The 18537-nt window shown below is 37.3% G+C and overlaps 1 protein-coding gene across 1 annotated transcript in view; it reads right to left on the bottom strand.

The window, feature by feature from the left end:
* Positions 1-377: 377 nt before the first annotated feature.
* LOC136695062 (mucin-2-like) overlaps positions 378-18537 on the bottom strand; it is a 38446-nt gene continuing 20286 nt past the window's right edge. Inside the window, exons 18-41 of the mRNA XM_066668874.1 lie at positions 18435-18492; positions 17270-17424; positions 16795-16933; positions 16573-16677; positions 15309-15503; positions 14683-14925; positions 14356-14512; positions 13466-13576; positions 12767-12877; positions 11136-12500; positions 10814-11017; positions 10166-10407; positions 9515-9701; positions 8975-9182; positions 8389-8567; positions 7941-8010; positions 5501-5613; positions 5219-5250; positions 4748-4898; positions 4007-4044; positions 2876-2983; positions 2540-2579; positions 2049-2157; positions 378-1395 (exon numbers count right to left, since the gene is read on the bottom strand). Coding sequence (XP_066524971.1) covers positions 1239-1395; positions 2049-2157; positions 2540-2579; positions 2876-2983; positions 4007-4044; positions 4748-4898; positions 5219-5250; positions 5501-5613; positions 7941-8010; positions 8389-8567; positions 8975-9182; positions 9515-9701; positions 10166-10407; positions 10814-11017; positions 11136-12500; positions 12767-12877; positions 13466-13576; positions 14356-14512; positions 14683-14925; positions 15309-15503; positions 16573-16677; positions 16795-16933; positions 17270-17424; positions 18435-18492 — 4477 coding nt within the window. The 3' untranslated portion in view covers positions 378-1238. The remainder of the gene's footprint in view (positions 1396-2048; positions 2158-2539; positions 2580-2875; positions 2984-4006; positions 4045-4747; positions 4899-5218; positions 5251-5500; positions 5614-7940; positions 8011-8388; positions 8568-8974; positions 9183-9514; positions 9702-10165; positions 10408-10813; positions 11018-11135; positions 12501-12766; positions 12878-13465; positions 13577-14355; positions 14513-14682; positions 14926-15308; positions 15504-16572; positions 16678-16794; positions 16934-17269; positions 17425-18434; positions 18493-18537) is intronic.

Here is an 18537-nt window from a genome sequence, read left to right as displayed (position 1 = left end):
AAAATCATGGTGATTAAACTTACCCAACGCTCTCACATCTACAGCTGGGTAATACTACACTGTTACAGCACACAAGCACACACAAGCCTAGAAAACATCACAGGCCCCCAAACTACAATTCTAAAGTATAAAACCAAGCCAGACACAAACCACCCATCATCACAAACTCAAGCCAGGAAAAAAATAAAAACAGATCCTAGACCACCCCCAAATGTTACTGTTCCAGCCGATGGAGCCAAGGGTGGAGGGAAGTGATATGTGGAGTTTGCTGGTGGATGGAAGGGAAGGACAAGGAGAGCAGTAGTAATGCTATTCTTTTTAATATTTCACAGAAATGTGCAGTACAGAGAATAAATGGGTCAAGGACAGTGTGTCAGATCAAACAAACTAAAGTGGACTGTGAATGGTGCCAAAGAAACAAAAAAGAACAAAACAGCTACCTTGTATAACTAGGACTAATCCTATGACGTGTCTAACAGAGAATTGCTAACCAAACTAACCTGTCCATACCTCATGGTAGAGAGAAAGAACGAGAGAGGGGAAGCGACAAAGTGAGAGCAGAAATGAACAAGCTACATTCTTAGAGGCAAGTGGCACAGCTGACTTTTAACAGAGCAACTGACCAGGCTCACACAGAGAAAACAAAACGCTCACCCCACCACCAACATTTCCTCACAGGTGGGTTGAATTATTTGCCAAGGCCCGCCTCTAAGCAAACAGCAGCAATGTTGACTGGTGGAGAGCATACGTAGCCCAACTCCAATGGAGTGTTAACCAGCTCAAAAAACACGTGTATAGAAATAAAGGATAGAGAAAAAAAGGGGCATTAACCCTTCCAGTATTGGGCTGTGAAGCAATGAAGTTCTCGGAAATGATGAAGCTCGGTCTAATATATTTGGAACAAACAAGACAGAAAATTGGCCAACATCAGTACCTGACCTATGTTTTTAAGGTTGAAGAAATGAAAAGAAATGTTCCAGGACACAGTCCACAAACTTTGAAGAGTTCATGTAGAATTTCACAAAGTTATGCATCAACAAAAAACAAGGGTCACACAGAGACCTTGTGGGCTCAGAGTTGTGAGAAAACCAGAAAAAACAGAAACCAACGTCAATCTTCAATCAATGATAAGGCTAAATCTGATGAACTTAACAAATCACCCAAACCTATTAAACCCATGTTTAAATATGAAAGCCCAGATCCTCCTTCACTCCTGGTCGAATATAGAGTGGGTGTTCTCAGGTGTCCAGCTGGCACTCACAGCTGTTGATGTGGTTGTAGCTGTAGTGGGTGGGTGAATCTCCTTCGCAGCTCAGAGAAAGTCGTCTGAGCTCGTAGCTCTTCTCTCTGCAACAGCGACGCTCCTGCTTCAGAAAGTCTACAGAGTGCAACATCCTGCAGGAAAGCACAAATAAACATAACCACAAATCTGAAAAAAACATCACAAATCATCGGGGAAACCCTTAAACCCTTGCTGCATGGCATGCTATGTTACACTGTGACATAAGCATGTAATAGCAGATGTCACGTGCTGTCACATGTTGTCATGTCGGATTTTGTTCAGTAATCTAACAGTGTCATGGTAGTTGCTGCTAATGATTAAAATGGATGCCAGAATCTCTTGATATCAAACATAACTCCATTGCTATATTCACTCTCTATTTGTCTGTCCATCCAGATGCTGGTTGCCTTATTGAGGCCAAGGTACAGTGGAGCCTGTGAGTTTTGAGGGTTTGAGCATGAGTATTTATTATTTTTATTTTAATGATTTTTTTTTGCTAATTTCTACTATATATTGAATGGGATGATGAAACAGGTTCTCTGTATTTCTTACACTTCTCTTTCAAATGCTCCAGAATGAAACTATCCACACATACATAGAATTCTCATGTTATTTTGGCCCCCAACATTTTTAAAATACATTTTGGAGAAGAGAAACCAACTGTTGAGATAAACAGTTTTGTACAATAATGCACTGTCTATAGACATATCACTGGTTAATCATACAGGCTGCTATGTCTTGCTCAAAGACAGAGACTGGCTCTTACATGGACGTTGATGGACAGTACCCTTGACAGCTGGGTAAGTTCACTTCCTGAGTGCAGTTATTCACATTGACGGTCATCTTGGACATCCTGACTGCACAGGTAACGTTGCCTGAGATGATACAACATTTATAGTCAGCAACACTAAGAAATGCCTATATATAGTTTTTATTCTGTTGCAATATTAAATTAAATAAATAAATAAAAATATGAATAAAACAGTTTCTAAAACATCTAATAAAAAATCCACTCATATCCTTAAAACTCTTTTACAAATATGGGACGGATATGTTAAGAAATCTGTGATGTTTATATTGTAGCCATTTTTTAGTTTTGTTTAAATGAAGGGATGTTACTACTTTTTGCTGTTCTTAGCTACTGTTGGCATTTTGAAAATGGTCCAAAGTTCAGATTTTTTCCCCCAATATATAGGACCTCATTCTAAACTCAGTCAATTTAACAAATCAGTATGAACACATAAACAGGCCACATACAGGTGAAGCAGCAGTGATGCTCATCCCACATACGGAGGTCCTAGATATAAAGAAATCAGAAACAAACAAAAATCTGTAAGCACACATCCACTTCTCTGGCCTAATATGCTGCTACAGCGCAGCAGACTGATAAAAATACTTTAATGATTTACTGACCTGAAGAAAATTAAAACAATTACATTAGCATTACAGCAGCAAGACATGATTCCACATAAACAGACATCAAGAAGTCAGAAATAAAATGGGGAGTGGAGCACAATAAAAATATATGACATCATCAGTAGATACAGCTGATGGAAATGATATCATTAATAGAGAGAAATGATTCGTTTTTACCTCAGAACAGTTCTGCTCTGGACACACACTCTTTTGTATCTCAGTTCCTGCAGTTGTGCACCTGAAGGATACACATGGCTGGGTGTTGTCTTTCCATGAATCTCCCACCTGAGCCATGCACAGAGACAAGATCAGGAAAACTCATTCCATTTTACACACATTTACAGTGATATTCAGCAGACATCCTACTACTAAATGCCATAGATACAATGTAAATATAATGACAAAACCAAAAGGGAAGTGATCCCAACATTGGGGCAGCATGTAATACTAATATTTGTTTAAATGACTTTATTGTTTACAGTTTCTTCAGTGATCGTTGCTTAAGATTTACTTTAGAATCTAATTATCAAATAAATAAAACATCTAATGGTACTAGGACATTAAGAACAGTCTAAGGATTTAAAGTTGTAGGATAAATTGAAATTATCAAATATTATTTGGTTTATTTCTAGATTAATATAATTTAACAAATGTTAATAAACAACTATGGCTTATAAGATGGACAGTCATTGGATATTATATATTGTAGTGTAGTTAAAGTTATTGAAGCATATTCCTATTAAACATGCCCCAAAAATATAATATGCACCTCAGTTTTTGTTTAGCTTTATATAGCCCGCGCAAAGCTATAATATACCACATTCTACCACAGTGTAATACCTGCTTTGCTTGTTCCAGACGTTTGATCTGCCTCTGAATATCACAGTCCATTTAGTGTTAAGTTTTGTTCTGTACTGTGCAGTTCAATGTGGCTGAAAATTACCCAGACTGCTCTGACAGACTCTAAGATTAAAGCATATTAGTCTCAAACTATTGAGACTGGAGTGCAATCTCTGTTGGTTCCAGGTGGAATAATCCTTTCAGAGGACAGTTCACCATAGCCCCTACTTAATATTCCCAATATTTCTTACTATTTATTCCATTATATGAAGGAGTGAATTCAGGAGGGTAGGGTGGTATTGCTATGTGTGATGACAAGACTAGTGTTTAACATTATGTGATAAGTTTCCTGATTAATTTAATCACTACAATGTGCCAATTGTCTAAAAGGCTAGCTTTTCATTTTCCCATTGATCAAGTCAATTTAGCCATCAATGCAGCAATTGCGCCCCACCCCCCATACCTTACCTGGTATGTTGTCCCTTTGTAATTGCAGATCTTCTCAACTTTAACAGAAAAATATATACAACATGTACTTAAAGAATGGTTTAAAAACCTCACGTCATGCCTATGACAATAGTTTAGAAATCTTCATAAAACGCTCTTTGGGGCTCAAACTTATCATTATCACTTATCAACGTATCATTGTTTTACCAAGTTTACAGCCATAAGAAAAATGTCTGTGCATCCCTGGTCATAGTTCACATTTTGTTTATATGTTCTAAGTGAAAATAAGTGCATATCCACTTCAGACCACACTCCTTTGCACATTAAATAGATAAAATACATTAAACAGGTATAAATACGATTTTCATTCATTCATTCATTCATTATCTGTAACCACTTATCCAATTCAGGGTCGCGGTGGGTCCAGAGCCTACCTGGAATCATTGGGCGCAAAGTGGGAATACACCCTGGAGGGGGCGCCAGTCCTTCACAGGGCAACACAGACACAGACACACATTCACTCACACACTCACACCTACGGACACTTTTGAGTCGCCAATCCACCTGCTAAATATGATTTTGCCTAAATACTGAATTGTGCCAAATTGATTCTCAATTCACTTGTTTCTGCTTTTGTTGCAAGATATAGCTTCAAACTTTAAATTAAACTGTTTTCACAAATATATTGTTGTTGTCATTTTTTTTTTTTTTGGTAAATTATTATTATGTTAAAGTTTTTAAAATAAGTGAATTATACAATACCACAGATCTGATTGTTGCAGCAATCCGACTCCAGTACAGAATCTTCACTGCATGTAGGAACTGGAGAGACGGGCAGTGGAGAGCAGTCCTCTGTCAGAGTCTGGTTATTACAGGTGCACAAGTAGCAGTGTGACTCCCATACAGCCCCAACCTTAAAAACAGATACAGAACTTAATTAAATCAAATTGAAATAAATCACAGACTCTATGGTAGGAAGGAATTTAAGAGGCATATATTTCTGAACCAGATTAAGCCTAAACCTAAACCAAATGATATTCCAAATGGACCCTCTGCATTCACACTGTAATTTAGATTAGATAAGATAAGGCTTAATCCAAAAAGAGCACACAGAGTGAAACATATGAGCACTTAAAATATTTCCATATTTTTATCTATGCTCAAGTATTATCATGTTCATCCACTTGGTTGTAATTTGTGATGTTTCACTGCTCAAAGAGATAGATATCTCACCGGCATGGGCTCTCCCAGGGGGCCTTTGCAGTCTGATGGAGAAAAGGAGCATGGTCAGGAAATATCTGCTTATGTATGATTACTCCGATAAAGGAACAGTAAGAAAAAGGAAAGTGGTTCACAAAAGGTGGTTCCAAAATGTCTCAAAACAAAAAATGAATCTATTCACAAAGAATCTATTTACAAAAGTAAAAGTGAAACCGAATATGTTACTGTCAATTTTGTATAGATTAGATTGTGTGTCTGATTGGAGTTTATTGAATGATCAGGGCTGCCACTCACTGGTGCACTCATCTACACAGATGCTCTTGTGTTGTTCTGCAAGAATCATGTTGTCTGGACAGAAGCAGCCAGCTTTCATAGTGTCTTTACCAAACTTCCCTGGAACACGCACCCTGTGTGAAAATCACAAAATGTGCAATTATATATTTTATATTTTAAAGAAAATTTTGAGAGTATAACATCAACATATACATACACCTATCAACCATAACATTGCTGTGTCTGATCCACTTGTCCTAGTACAACACACGTTAACAAACACGTCAGTGGTGGTCCTCTGCGGGTCCTGACCATTGAAGAGCAGGATTAAACAGGGAAAATATAGTAACCTAGCAACTAATGGGCTATAGTTTGTAATTATAAAACTACAAAGTGCTCCTGTACGGTCAGTGGAACGCAGAGAATAGACCGTGAGTGTTAAAACAAGGAAGTGGTCATAATGATATGGTTGACCGGTGTATATAAATACATGTCACATTAATATATATATGACATATTATGTAGACTTTTTTCTGCTATAGCAAAAATAGTATTGAACTGAGACACGGTTGCATTTTATCACTACACCACAGTGGTGGACAATGTACACAAACCATGTACTTGAGAAAAAGCACAGCTACACAAAGTAAAATATTACTCCAGTAAATGTAGAAGTCCCCGTTGTCCCCAATGTACTAAAGTATCAAAAATAAAAGTACCATGACGTATTATGGCTCTAATGCCCTATTATAATTTTTGTAACAAGACTCATGCTTGGGTTAGGGTTGTAGGTGAAAAGACTCTAGTGTTACTTGGTTCCCCAGTCGTTTTACAGAATGACTTTAATTAGTGAGCTGAGTCCAATTTATGCTTCTGTGTTGAGTCTATGCTGTAGGCAGCGCGGCCTGAGGCACGCCTCTCCAGAAATATAACTTGTCGCATCTAAGCAGATCTTAATGACTGTGATTGGTCTGCAGTTGGATGAACATGGTTCAAGTTGCTCAAATCAAGAAATCCAGAAATATTAACTCTCAATAAATACTGCACTTAAAGAATGGTAAAACGAATACCACTACACTCTTTACTACACAGGTTTGAAGAAGATATTTAAAATTCAGCCCTAATGGTTGGCGGTGTAATTGCAGAGCGATGAAGATGCCAGCACACAAGTATAAAGTTTCATAATATGACACAGGACAATAGGGAATAATAGGGCATAGGACACTTATGAAAAAAAAACACAGAGTAAAAAATGTCCTATTTTTTTACTCATTAAGGAACACTTGGTAAGACTTTTTTCTGCTCCAGGGGCTCCCCCTAGTGCAATTAAATTTACAGCACTATATTGAAATTGGCAGAGAGGGGAAAGGAAAGGGTGGTGTCCTTCCCTCCTCCAAAAGTTGCATAGTGCAGTTTCTGAAGTGCTAAGCCAACAACGAGAGAGGCTCCATTCTCCCTATTACAGGTCAGTGAATCATCACAATAAAGCTGCACTTTTAAGGTAAAAAATACTACAGTGTTTCTTTAAGCTGTCTGTTTAGTCTACATAGTTGCAGAGTATACTTTGAGCTACTTCTTCAGTTGTGAGACACCTGTTTTTAAACAAGCTATGGTTTAATCTTTTTTTTTATGAAATTCGTTTTAGTCTTTTGTATTTGTTTATCCGTCTGTACTGATTTGGGGGTTTTGGAATATTTCTTCTTGCTTCACGTATTGTTTAATCAATCTCCCGTGATTCTCACCCTCAGTGAGTGATTTGTGACATCTACAGATCCGTAAACAGTGTATACGAATGAATAGTAGTTACTGATGACTCAAATACTAAACGTTACAGATCATTTTGTTAATTCATAACGGTTCTAAGAACTGAAAGTGATTACTTAGCTAGCTACAGTCTCACATTTGCACAAGAGTTGATTAAAATAAAGTCTGCCTTATTAGTTTTAGGCGGAGAAACATTCTCACTTGTGTTAGCACAGATACTGTGTTCGTTCGTCTCCTAGCAACAGAGCAACTCTGCGTCACGTAGAGAGCTATGCGGAGCACGAAGATTTGTTCAGAGACGTTACGGTATTATTCGCACATAGACCAAAGGAAACGGCACATTTTCATAATGTAGTGGAGTAAAAAGTAAGATATTTGACTTTGAAATATACTGGAGTTAAAGTAAAAAGTCACCCAAAATGGAAAGACCTAAGTAAAGAACACATACACGAAAAATGTACTTAGGTACAGTAACAAATTACATTTACTTCATTACTGTCCACCAGAGCTACAGCATAGATAGAAAAAGACAAAGAAAAAAGACATCTGTGTTAATCCTTATAAATTAGTATATGGGAAAGTGTGATCACTACAAAGCATTAGTCCTTATTTTCACTCAAAGTGAAAGTCATCAAACATGGAACTTAACCAGCAGCATGCCTTGAGAGAGGGTGATATTCTGATGATGATATCTCACCTGCCCTGACACACATCATCTGGAGTGTTGCGACACTCGTCAAAAACCATGCCTTCAGGGCACTTGACATCTGAAACAGACACAAAGGTTTATATCGCATACAAATGGAAAAGTAGGTTCAACCATGAGAAAAAGCACAAATCAACAAGCTTTATATAAGAAGCAAAGTTTCATTCATTCATTCATTCATTGCCTGTAACTTCTTAACCAGTGCAGGGTATAAGAAGAAAATTTGTTTATGAAGCACATTTAAAACAACTTATCTTGGCCATATTTCTTTGAACAAGAACAAAACCAAAATAATGTCAAATAATTGTATTTTAATCTGAAATTTCCTCTATATTCCCATATTTCCAAAGACTGATACAACAATGATACAACAATTATTGGGACAGACTCTTTTCCCTGTGCTGGTAGTGTGAGAATGTTTAATGTGTGGAAATCTTACCACAAGTCCCCTCTGTTAGGTTTCTCCAATAAACACAGAAGCCCTTCCTCTTGCACTGTTCACTGAGGTATTGCAGTGGGGAACAGATGCTCATATTGCTCTGAGCAACACAGAAATCAAACTTGCAGTTCATTATCAGAGTCTCCACATCCACACTCTTACTGCACTCATCGAACACCCTGAAGAAGCAAACACATAGACGTGTAAGTCTCTAGACACCTTCAAATTAATTTTTATGTTGAACCTAGGTGCAAATGTATAAATGCTGTTCTTAAATGAATAAACAGTGTTTCATTTCAATAGCCTGCTAAGTTAAGAGTCTCGTATTTGTATTTCTGTCAAACTTTAGGGAATGTCTGGATGCTTAGTGAAACGTGAAGTAATCTGCTCAAAGTGTCAAATTTCACTGAATATAAAAAGCAACCGTATTGAATCTTATTTACCAGCCAAATCTCTATTGTGCATGTTTTAATGTCAACAGCTTTAAAAGCCACTCCCTGACCATCCATTGATGATCATGTATGAGCTTTAGCAAAAACACCCGACTCTAAATCTGAAGAAGAAATTAAATGAAACTGAAACTCACTCATGCCTAAGAAGGTCACAGAGTGGGGCCACACAGGGGGGAGCAGGTGGAGGTGGAGATGGTGGGACACAGGGAAAGTCCCTGGGGGCATCTCTGCAGTAGGGCTTAAGAGGGTCATCTTCCACCCAGTCATAGGCCGTCATATTACAGCAATTATCATCCTCAATGTAACCGCCCTTACGTATACATGAGGGTCCTCCACAAACACCTGCAGAACAACTCACACTTTCACTTTGAAAGCACAACAACTTCATATAAGCATGCCTGTAATACAATAATTTAAGGCTCTCCAACTTAAGTTTATGATAGCATAATCAGTATAATATTTATACTACAATAAGCAGAGTATAATAAATGTTGGATAACTGAATACTGGTGTTACTGGGGCAAAAGCTTATATCTCAAATATGGCAGAATGAAAGGGAAAAAACAAACAACAAAAAAAAAAACCTAATTTCAAAAACTAATAAAATCAAATAAAAAAATAAAGAAATTATCCCTGAACTTTCATTAAGTCAGACGAAAAAGCTAGACACATACCACACTGCCCCTCCGTATTGTGATGAAAATATTCCATTGCCAGATTAACCTGCAGGGTGTTGTCCGGGTCAAAAGAGATATAAGATCGGATTTCATCAATGTAAACAAAGATCTTGTAGTTTGTGTCCTCAAACCTGATGCCATTTTGTTCATAGGGAGGCTGGATTTTCATCTGATTCAGAGTAGCCTGGGAAATGTCGAAAAATATTAAATCATAGGACTGCCCAAAGCACATATGCACAAAATTCACACATAATATTCGCAGCAAAAAAAGAAAAATCACAACAGGTTTAAACACTGCAATCACTATTGGAGTATTACAAATACAGAGCTGTGTGTAATTATGTTGTGTCTTATCATTCTGTGCTCCTGCAGAGGGCAGTGTAGACTGAGGCTTACATTTCGGTCAGAGGTTATAAAAAAAAAAGAAAAAAAAAGGAAGAAACAATGTTCTAGTGCAGCCTTTTAAAAGCTACAGAACTCATACAGAAGCATTCAAAAGTACAGAAGACTTTTCTTTGTATACGTTTGTGGCTGAGCTAGGAATAGAACCCTTGTCTGTTTTGTGGAAAGGAAGGTTCACTACACTGTTTCAACCATGTGCATATTTATACATGTTGAAAGATATTACAATAAAAAAAATGCTTATACCTCCACTGTGTAATTTTCTGTGTTTAGCTGGAGTGTGACTGTGTCTTCTCTGTATTTCATAATGACGCCCTTGGTGGAGGAGCCGGACAGATAAGGAGAGCTGTAGTAATTATCCACCGATATGCTGAGGTTGTGAATAGGAATTTGCTCCTTCACCAAAGTGTAGGTGCAGTTTTCCAGGAAGTCAAATGTAGCTCCCGAGAATGAGACATAGTGCGGGTCTCCATACAGCTCACACCGACCTGAGGGATTTTAGTGATGCAATTTAGTCATAAAACCTGATTCAATACCCAATAAAAAAGAAAAACAACAACAGTCGTATTTACAAGACACACTCTTATCAAAAAATGTAATGCTTGTTGTATTACCTGTACCTAAACACTGTTTCTTTATTCACTTTATTTTTATGTTTACATTATCATTTTATATAGTACCTTAACACCGTATACCTGTATCCACCTTTAGTTTAGGCATATATTTAATGTCTCTTTAATCTGAAGGGGGACACAGACTATTAGCAGGTATATTATAGCATATATTATAGCATATATATTAGCAGGTATAGTTTAAGGACACAAACTATGGCTTCTTTGGCTTTTAAGGCTTTACATAGTACTTCAACTACCACAGATAACCCACTGCACTTACAGTCACACTGCCATATATCACAGCAGCCATGCTCATCTTTCACCATCTGCAACAAATCATCACTGCACAAAGGTGGAGCCAGAGTTGGACAGTCGACAGGTCTCATCTCAATCATGCTGTTTATACATGTTTTATGGAAGCAATCCTCTTCCCACTCAGCCCCACTAGACCAGGTTTGGTTTCTCCGAAGGTCCCTGCAGACACCTTTACATTCAAACGAGAGCTTTTACAATAATGTAAAACAAGCCATTTTCAAATATCCTGAATATCCTGTGATTTAATAAATCACAAATATAAGCCCTGAGAAATTACAAGTACATACTTGGAGTTGTAAAAGTTGTAGAGACAGTTGTAGGTGTAGTAGGTAATGTGACTGAAGGAGTTGTTGTTGCAGAAAACACTTGAGGTGCTGTTGGTAAGATCACTGGTGTAGTTGTAGTCTCTGGTGTAGCTGGAATTAGTGGAGTGGTAGGCTCAGTTTCTTCAGTAGTACTTGGTATTTCAGTTGTAGCTGTTATAGGCATTGTTGTTTCTGGCGTAGTTGTAGTTAGTGGAGTTGTAGGCTCAGTTTCTTCAGTAGTACTTGGTATTTCAGTTGTAGCTGTTATAGGCATTGTTGTTTCTGGTGTAGTTGTAGTTAGTGGGGTTGTAGGCTCAGTTTCTTCAGTAGTACTTGGTATTTCAGTTGTAGCTGTTATAGGCATTGTTGTTTCTGGTGTAGTTGTAGTTAATAGAGTTGTAGGCTCAGTTTCTTCAGTGGTACTTGGTATTTCAGTTGTAGATGTTATATGCATTGTTGTTTCTGGTGTAGTTGTAGTTAATAGAGTTGTAGGCTCAGTTTCTTCAGTAGTACTTGGTATTTCAGTTGTAGCTGTTATAGGCATTGTTGTTTCTGATGTAGCTGTAGTTAATAGAGTTGTAGGCTCAGTTTCTTCAGTGGTACTTGGTATTTCAGTTGTAGCTGTTATAGGCATTGTTGTTTCTGATGTAGCTGTAGTTAATAGAGTTGTAGGCTCAGTTTCTTCAGTGGTACTTGGTATTTCAGTTGTAGCTGTTATAGGCATTGTTGTTTCTGGTGTAGTTGTAGTTAATAGAGTTGTAGGCTCAGTTTCTTCAGTAGTACTTGGTGTTTCAGTTGTAGCTGTTATAGGTATTGTTGTTTCTGGTGTAGTTGTAGTTAATAGAGTTGTAGGCTCAGTTTCTTCAGTGGTACTTGGTATATCAGTTGTAGCTGTTATAGGCATTGTTGTCTCTGGTGTAGTTGTAGTTAATAGAGTTGTAGGCTCAGTTTCTTCAGTAGTACTTGGTATATCAGTTGTAGCTGTTATAGGCATTGTTGTCTCTGGTGTAGTTGTAGTTAATAGAGTTGTAGGCTCAGTTTCTTCAGTGGTACTTGGTATTTCAGTTGTAGCTGTTATAGGCATTGTTGTCTCTGGTGTAGTTGTAGTTAATAGAGTTGTAGGCTCAGTTTCTTCAGTGGTACTTGGTATTTCAGCTGTAGCTGTTATGGTCACTGTTGTCTCTGGAGTCCCTCGTGGAGTTGTAGGTTCGATTTTCCCAGTTGGAGTTGGAATTACAGTGAGTGGAGCTGTCGCTGTGGTTGAAGTGGTTGTTTTAATAGGTAGCTTTCTCCCAGAAAGCTTTGGGACTGTCCAAGTTGTCTGTCTAAGGGTGGTTGGACAGATTTCTGCAATCAAAATAAGCCATATTAATAATCCCAAATAATAAAACATAGTATTAGATATTTTAATCATTTCAGATATAGAACAAAACTTGTCCTATCTCACCACAAATGATCTTTCCTCCAGTGCATATGCTATGGCAAAAAAACACAAACCAAACAATATGACATTATATAGCAAAACAATTAATTAAATTAATCTGCATCTTTACTCAGCTTCAGAAAAGAAGTACTAACTAACCAGCAAACATCCGATATGGTCAATTTATCACCAGGTCTAACCACTGTGTTGTTGAAGTCACAGGTGCAGTTTTCCAAACTGGAGCACTTTCTTGTGTTCTCATCAAAATATGGCATATCTGCTGGGCACCTTGGGTAGCAACCTATGCCAAAAAGTTTATGAATCAATGTATATTTATGCACAATTAATTTATACCGTCTTTTCACATCAAAGGTTATTGACAAAAATTAGAAAAGCAAGTTTTAACATGCATGTCTGGACACAAATGCTCTTTTTAAGATGCTTAGTAGGGCACTAATTTTGATGCTTTTTAAAACAGAATTTATAACCCAGAATTTCAGCAGAACAGTCTGGTACTCCATCTTTGAGTTTATTGTATGAATCCAGGGAATAAACTAAAATAAATAAAAACATAGCAACAAAAGATATACCCCACAACTTTTTAATTGTGGTGAGTAGACTTTGTGTATTTATTTCTTTTGTGCGACCTACCTGAGTAAAGGACAATAATTTAATACACATAAGAATATACTCAAAGTTGAACTTATAATATTTCTTTTTGTTAAAAAATAAACTTTATGTTAAATAAAACATTTATACATAAATGTCTTCTCTTAAAGAGTCCATTGAATTTTCTATAGACAGTGACATCATGAATGCCTCAGAAATGCAACTTTAACATGTGTAATGTACAGCATTAACTGAAAATACACAAACGAAAATTAAACACCTTCAAGATTTCCAGTAAAGTGTTGTGATTTCCCACAGGTCTTGATCTGACCACACGGCTCATAATGCCAGCCATTCTCACTCTCTTCATTGTAATAGTCACAATACACCGCTGCAGAGAGAAATGAACAAACGTTAATGTTAATCGCATCACTAGGCAAACGTGGTAAAGTGCTTAATTTCCACACGTACCAGGAAGAGTTTGTTATTACAAGGTTAGTATTTGTGGGAAATTCCCACTAGTTTTTGGAAAATATTTAAAAGTGTTCCGTCTTTCATTCCTCACTGAACCTCAACATACAGTAAATGGTCACTATATAGTCAAATGCTTAGTTTAATACATTTAATATGAGGCATTTTAAATGGCTAAACATATTTCTGAAAACTATAAGAATAGATATAGATGTATTAGTCAAATTCTCCAAGACGTCTGCATGTCCTATTCAACAACAAAGACATACACTCTGGAACAGAATATAGTTTTTCATTTCTCAGGAATAGAAAATACTTGTGCTAATGCCATTACAAAATAAAACTATTTTTATTAATGTTCTTAATCATGTATTATACTATTAAAATGTATAGGTTCTATTTAGAAAATGAAATGCAACTACAACATTAAACTGTTCAAATGCATTAGGCATATTTTTAATAATAATATTCCACTTTCACATTTTTAATATAACATTTTGCCCCAAATTACGTCTTGATAGTGTCTTACATGTTACTGACTTTTACCAATAAATAACTGTGGCCCCAGTCCTAAATAATTGGATGGTTATATGTCTCCACCAGAAAATCAGTGAGGACAGGAACTGATGATGGATAATTAGTTCTGAATCACAAACACCAATTCATTCCAAAGTTATCGGATGATGCTTAGGTACATACGACACAAGTCTGGGGTTCTCCAGTTGACACAGATGTTCTGTGTGGAACAGACTTCAGCATAAGCTGCTACAGCAGTGCAGAATCCCAGAAATCTCCCCTCAAACTCACAGGAGCATGACTCAAGTATACAAGCCTGGTAGTATGGTGCTGGATCAACCTGCAGGGGCAAGAAAAAACATGTAATTGTATAATGAAACACTGCTATTCCCTTCTCTTCACCATCTTTAACACCTTAACACAATGGTGCAGTTCAAATGATAACAGTTTTGATTCAAGATTCAAGATTCAACAACGATAACTGTGTTAAATATTCTGTTTGATGAGAACCTTTAAGTGGCAGTCAGCAAAGGAGTCACTGTGCAGGATCATGCAGCGGCGCTGAGCCCAGGCTTCACAATAAGAATGATGTTCACAAGGAAAGACCTCCTCAGTCACGTCAGAGCATGGTGGGACTGCTGTTTTCCAGCTGTTCCCAAACTCCATTGTGCTGTGCACCATGGATGAGCTACCGGCTACCAATTCATTCGTCACTATTCCATCAAAGTTACCGCACAGACCCTGCACTTTCGTCTGTCCACACAGGGAAGAGGATTAACGAAATGTTCAACATGAGGAAAAAGAATCGTAAGTTGAGTGACCATCAAGGTATCTAATACAGTCATGTAAATATTTAAGCAAACCTAGCGAAAGATTAAACACATGAAAAGTATAGCTTGTCCAAAAATTATTTCCTATTTGTAAAAAAACAGGAACTCTACCCTGGAAAGTCCAATACATGCCCTAGTTAAAGTTATACATTGTAGAGGATGTTATTATTTTCACTTTTTTTCATTTGAAAAAATGTAACTTAACCAGTGGAGTGAAAATACGTACAAATGAAATTAGCACAACCTGTATTACCATTTGCTACATAAGGCATTTCAACAAGTATTAGCAGAGAGGGAGCTGCTTACCTTCCACCTGGCCTGCAGTATGATTTTGACTCTGGTGTGCTTGTCCCAGACCACAGTTAGCCCCAAGTCAGGAGCTGAGATGATAATGTGGAGACCCACCGTGTGAACAGAGTAGAGGGGCTTAGCTCGGATCATCCACCCTGACTTCAGAGTGTGTGTCACATTCATATCACGCAACGTCAGAGTCACCTCATCCTGACCAAATACATAAGTACTGCCATGTAAACGACACTAGTACTGTCAATCGATTAAAAAAAAAAAACAATATAATCACACAGTTTTCTGAAATTAATCACGATTAATCACACAACGCCCTTCTTATAACTGAAACTTTTAAAAATGGATATTTAAGTGTAAAATAAGGTAATCAATGTAAGAACAACAAGATGGACTTTGAAAACATGTAACCTTAATAAATGTTAAATGCCAGTAATTGTATTTTTGCGCAGGACATTAATGTGTAGTGTGATATTCATGACAAACTGTCAAAAGGAAACTTTTTTTACCTTGTTTTAATATCTCAGTGTAGTTTTGATGATTAGGTACGATATATAATTCATATTTCGACATAAATGAAATGTATGTACCTTCTGAACTCAACAGTAGTGCCGCTGTGTTTACATTGCTAGATGCAACATTTAGACGGCCAGAATTGGTAAAATGATATATTAGCGTTAAAAATAATTAACATATTAAATTCCTAAGTGTTTTAATACATTCATTTTGACAGCACTAAAATACATATAAGGATATGTAAAATTATAACAGTATCTGACTCATAGATTAAACAAATCTAGTTTACCATGTCTGGAAAATGCTTCAGTAAATCAAACTTTTAAATGTACTCCAAACAATCCTGACTTGTGCAAGGTGTAGGGGCAGGTTTGGGCTTATAAATGAATACTAATGGAGAAGCTAATTAAGTGCTTTTATTTGTTCTGTTTCTCAGTGCATCTCATGTCCTATTTGGCAGAAAGGTGTGAGTGAATGCGTGAGCGTGTGTTGCCCTGCGATGGACTGCCGCCCCCTCCAGGGTGTGTTCAATGCCTTGTGCCTAGTGATTCGGAGTAGGCTCCGGACTCACCGTGACCCTGAATTGGTTAAGCATCTACAGACAATTAACGAATGCATGCTTAGCTCTACCAAACTACATCTATCAACTGCTCCTGCTCCTATTTAACAACAACTTCCAATAACGTGTCCCGCTCCAACTTGTTCCAGGGTACAGCCACAGCTATTTGGACTAAGTTTGAAAATTAGTCACCTGAAGATCCACTGAGATGGCCCGAGAACATGTCAAAACTTCATCACAGCAGGGAACACTGGCCACTCTGACTGCAAACAGCTTATGACCATCTTCAGTGGCATCCTGAAACACAAACCGAGAGTGGTTCATAAACATTGCTTTTGATCAGTTAGTTTCAACATTACCGCTTTTGATATATCATATATTCATTCAGAAATAGCAGTTTTCACAATAACTCACCTCAACCAGCGTGTACTGACAACTCCCATCAAAACGGTACCACTTGGAGTCAAAGGTATTATACTGTCCATTGCCAAACACCTCACATACCCCTGGACATGACTCCCCTTCACAGGACCATTGTCCTCCTTGGCAGGTGCTGTGAAACACCATCACTCTGTTTAATGTTTTACTTCTTAGTCATCATTACTTCTAAAGCCTGATCACGCCAACATCCATTATTTCTTATGTTCTTATTTTATGATAATGCAACTCATGTGTACCTACAACTGAACTAAAAAAAATAATCTCATCCAAGACTAAGAACCTCCTCAGGTTTAATGCTGTTGTTTCTATTATATTGTTGGAATAAGGGTGCCTCACATCACCCTTTCATCTTATGTAATTACTTCTATGAAATTGTAAGACAGTGATATTTAAGTCTCCTGAGCCATTGATGAACAACTCTGTAAAACAATTGTGTTTTGTCGTTTACCATTTTTTACAGTTGGTCTCCACGTGCTGTCCAGTTGCATAAACACTCCCACTGAATTCACATGTGCAGTTCTCCTGAGTCACACAAATTCCATTATGGTCCTCAAACAGACCTGCTGGACAGTAGCAACCACTCGAACAGTCCTCATCAACACTCTGTAAGCACAAAGAGAGAAAGAGAGAGAGAATTTTTTCCTCTTCTTAAGTGCATTTAAGTGGAAGCAATATAGATTATTGATACCAGTTAACAGCAATTTATTATATCAATGTTATTGTTGTATAATTGTTATATTGTTATATTATTATTGCCATCTTTTACTACATACCTAAATATAATGTTAAATGAAAAGTGGTTCTATGACTAAATTGTAATTACTGGGTGGGTTGTAACCCCCTCATTCGACCTGAAGTTTACACCTAGGCCCTGACAGCCCCTTTAAAAACTGAAATTATTGTATTATTATTTTGAGTAAAATACTTACAAATGTCTTGCTCAGGCTTTCACATGTTTTTGTAGCCGTGTTTACTCTCTCTTGTGAGCAGTGTACACATACTTTACCCTTTGGACAGTCTAGAAGACCAAGTACAGAAAAATATTCAAAGAAGGTATAACACATTTAACTAAACGCTTAAGAATTCCACTTCGACTTCAAATCATTCTCTTTCCTATTGTGTTGGTGAGGATTGTTCGAGTGGTTGCTACTGTCCAGCAGCAACACTTGGTTGCATTAAAATATAAAAAAAACACTAACTACAAACACTTAGAATCTCTTGCAACGATAATATTATATATAATATTAATGTCACCTCCTGTTTTTTACGTTCATTGTCCATTTTATCAGTTCCATTCTGCCTCAAGTCAGAGCTATCAGGATGTTGTTGGATGGATATTTTTGATTGGTGGATTATTCTCGGTCCAGAAATACCACTCAAATCGTGATGGGGTGTTAGTGTGTGTTGCAGCTGAACTTGTTTTAACACCTAAGTGTCACTGCTGGACATCCTGCCAACAGCATCCTCTGGGCCCTAACTTTATATCTGTGAAGTGAAATGAAAAGTATCTTGGACAAACATTGAGTGTCATTGCTGTGCAGAGTATGATCCACCCACCAAATAATACCTGCTCTCTGCTCGTAGTATTGAGTGAAAGGGGGCCAAAAACATACAGATGGACTCCCGTCTGTAAGTGTAGAACTACAAAGTGCACCTATATGTTTAGTGGAGCTGACAAAACAGGCAAATAGTGTAAAAACAAGGTGGCTTGATGTT

The sequence above is a fragment of the Hoplias malabaricus genome, chromosome 4 (genome assembly GCF_029633855.1).
Source record: "Hoplias malabaricus isolate fHopMal1 chromosome 4, fHopMal1.hap1, whole genome shotgun sequence".
NCBI classification, from domain to species: domain Eukaryota; kingdom Metazoa; phylum Chordata; class Actinopteri; order Characiformes; family Erythrinidae; genus Hoplias; species Hoplias malabaricus.
This window is presented reverse-complemented; position numbering and strand designations above follow the sequence as displayed.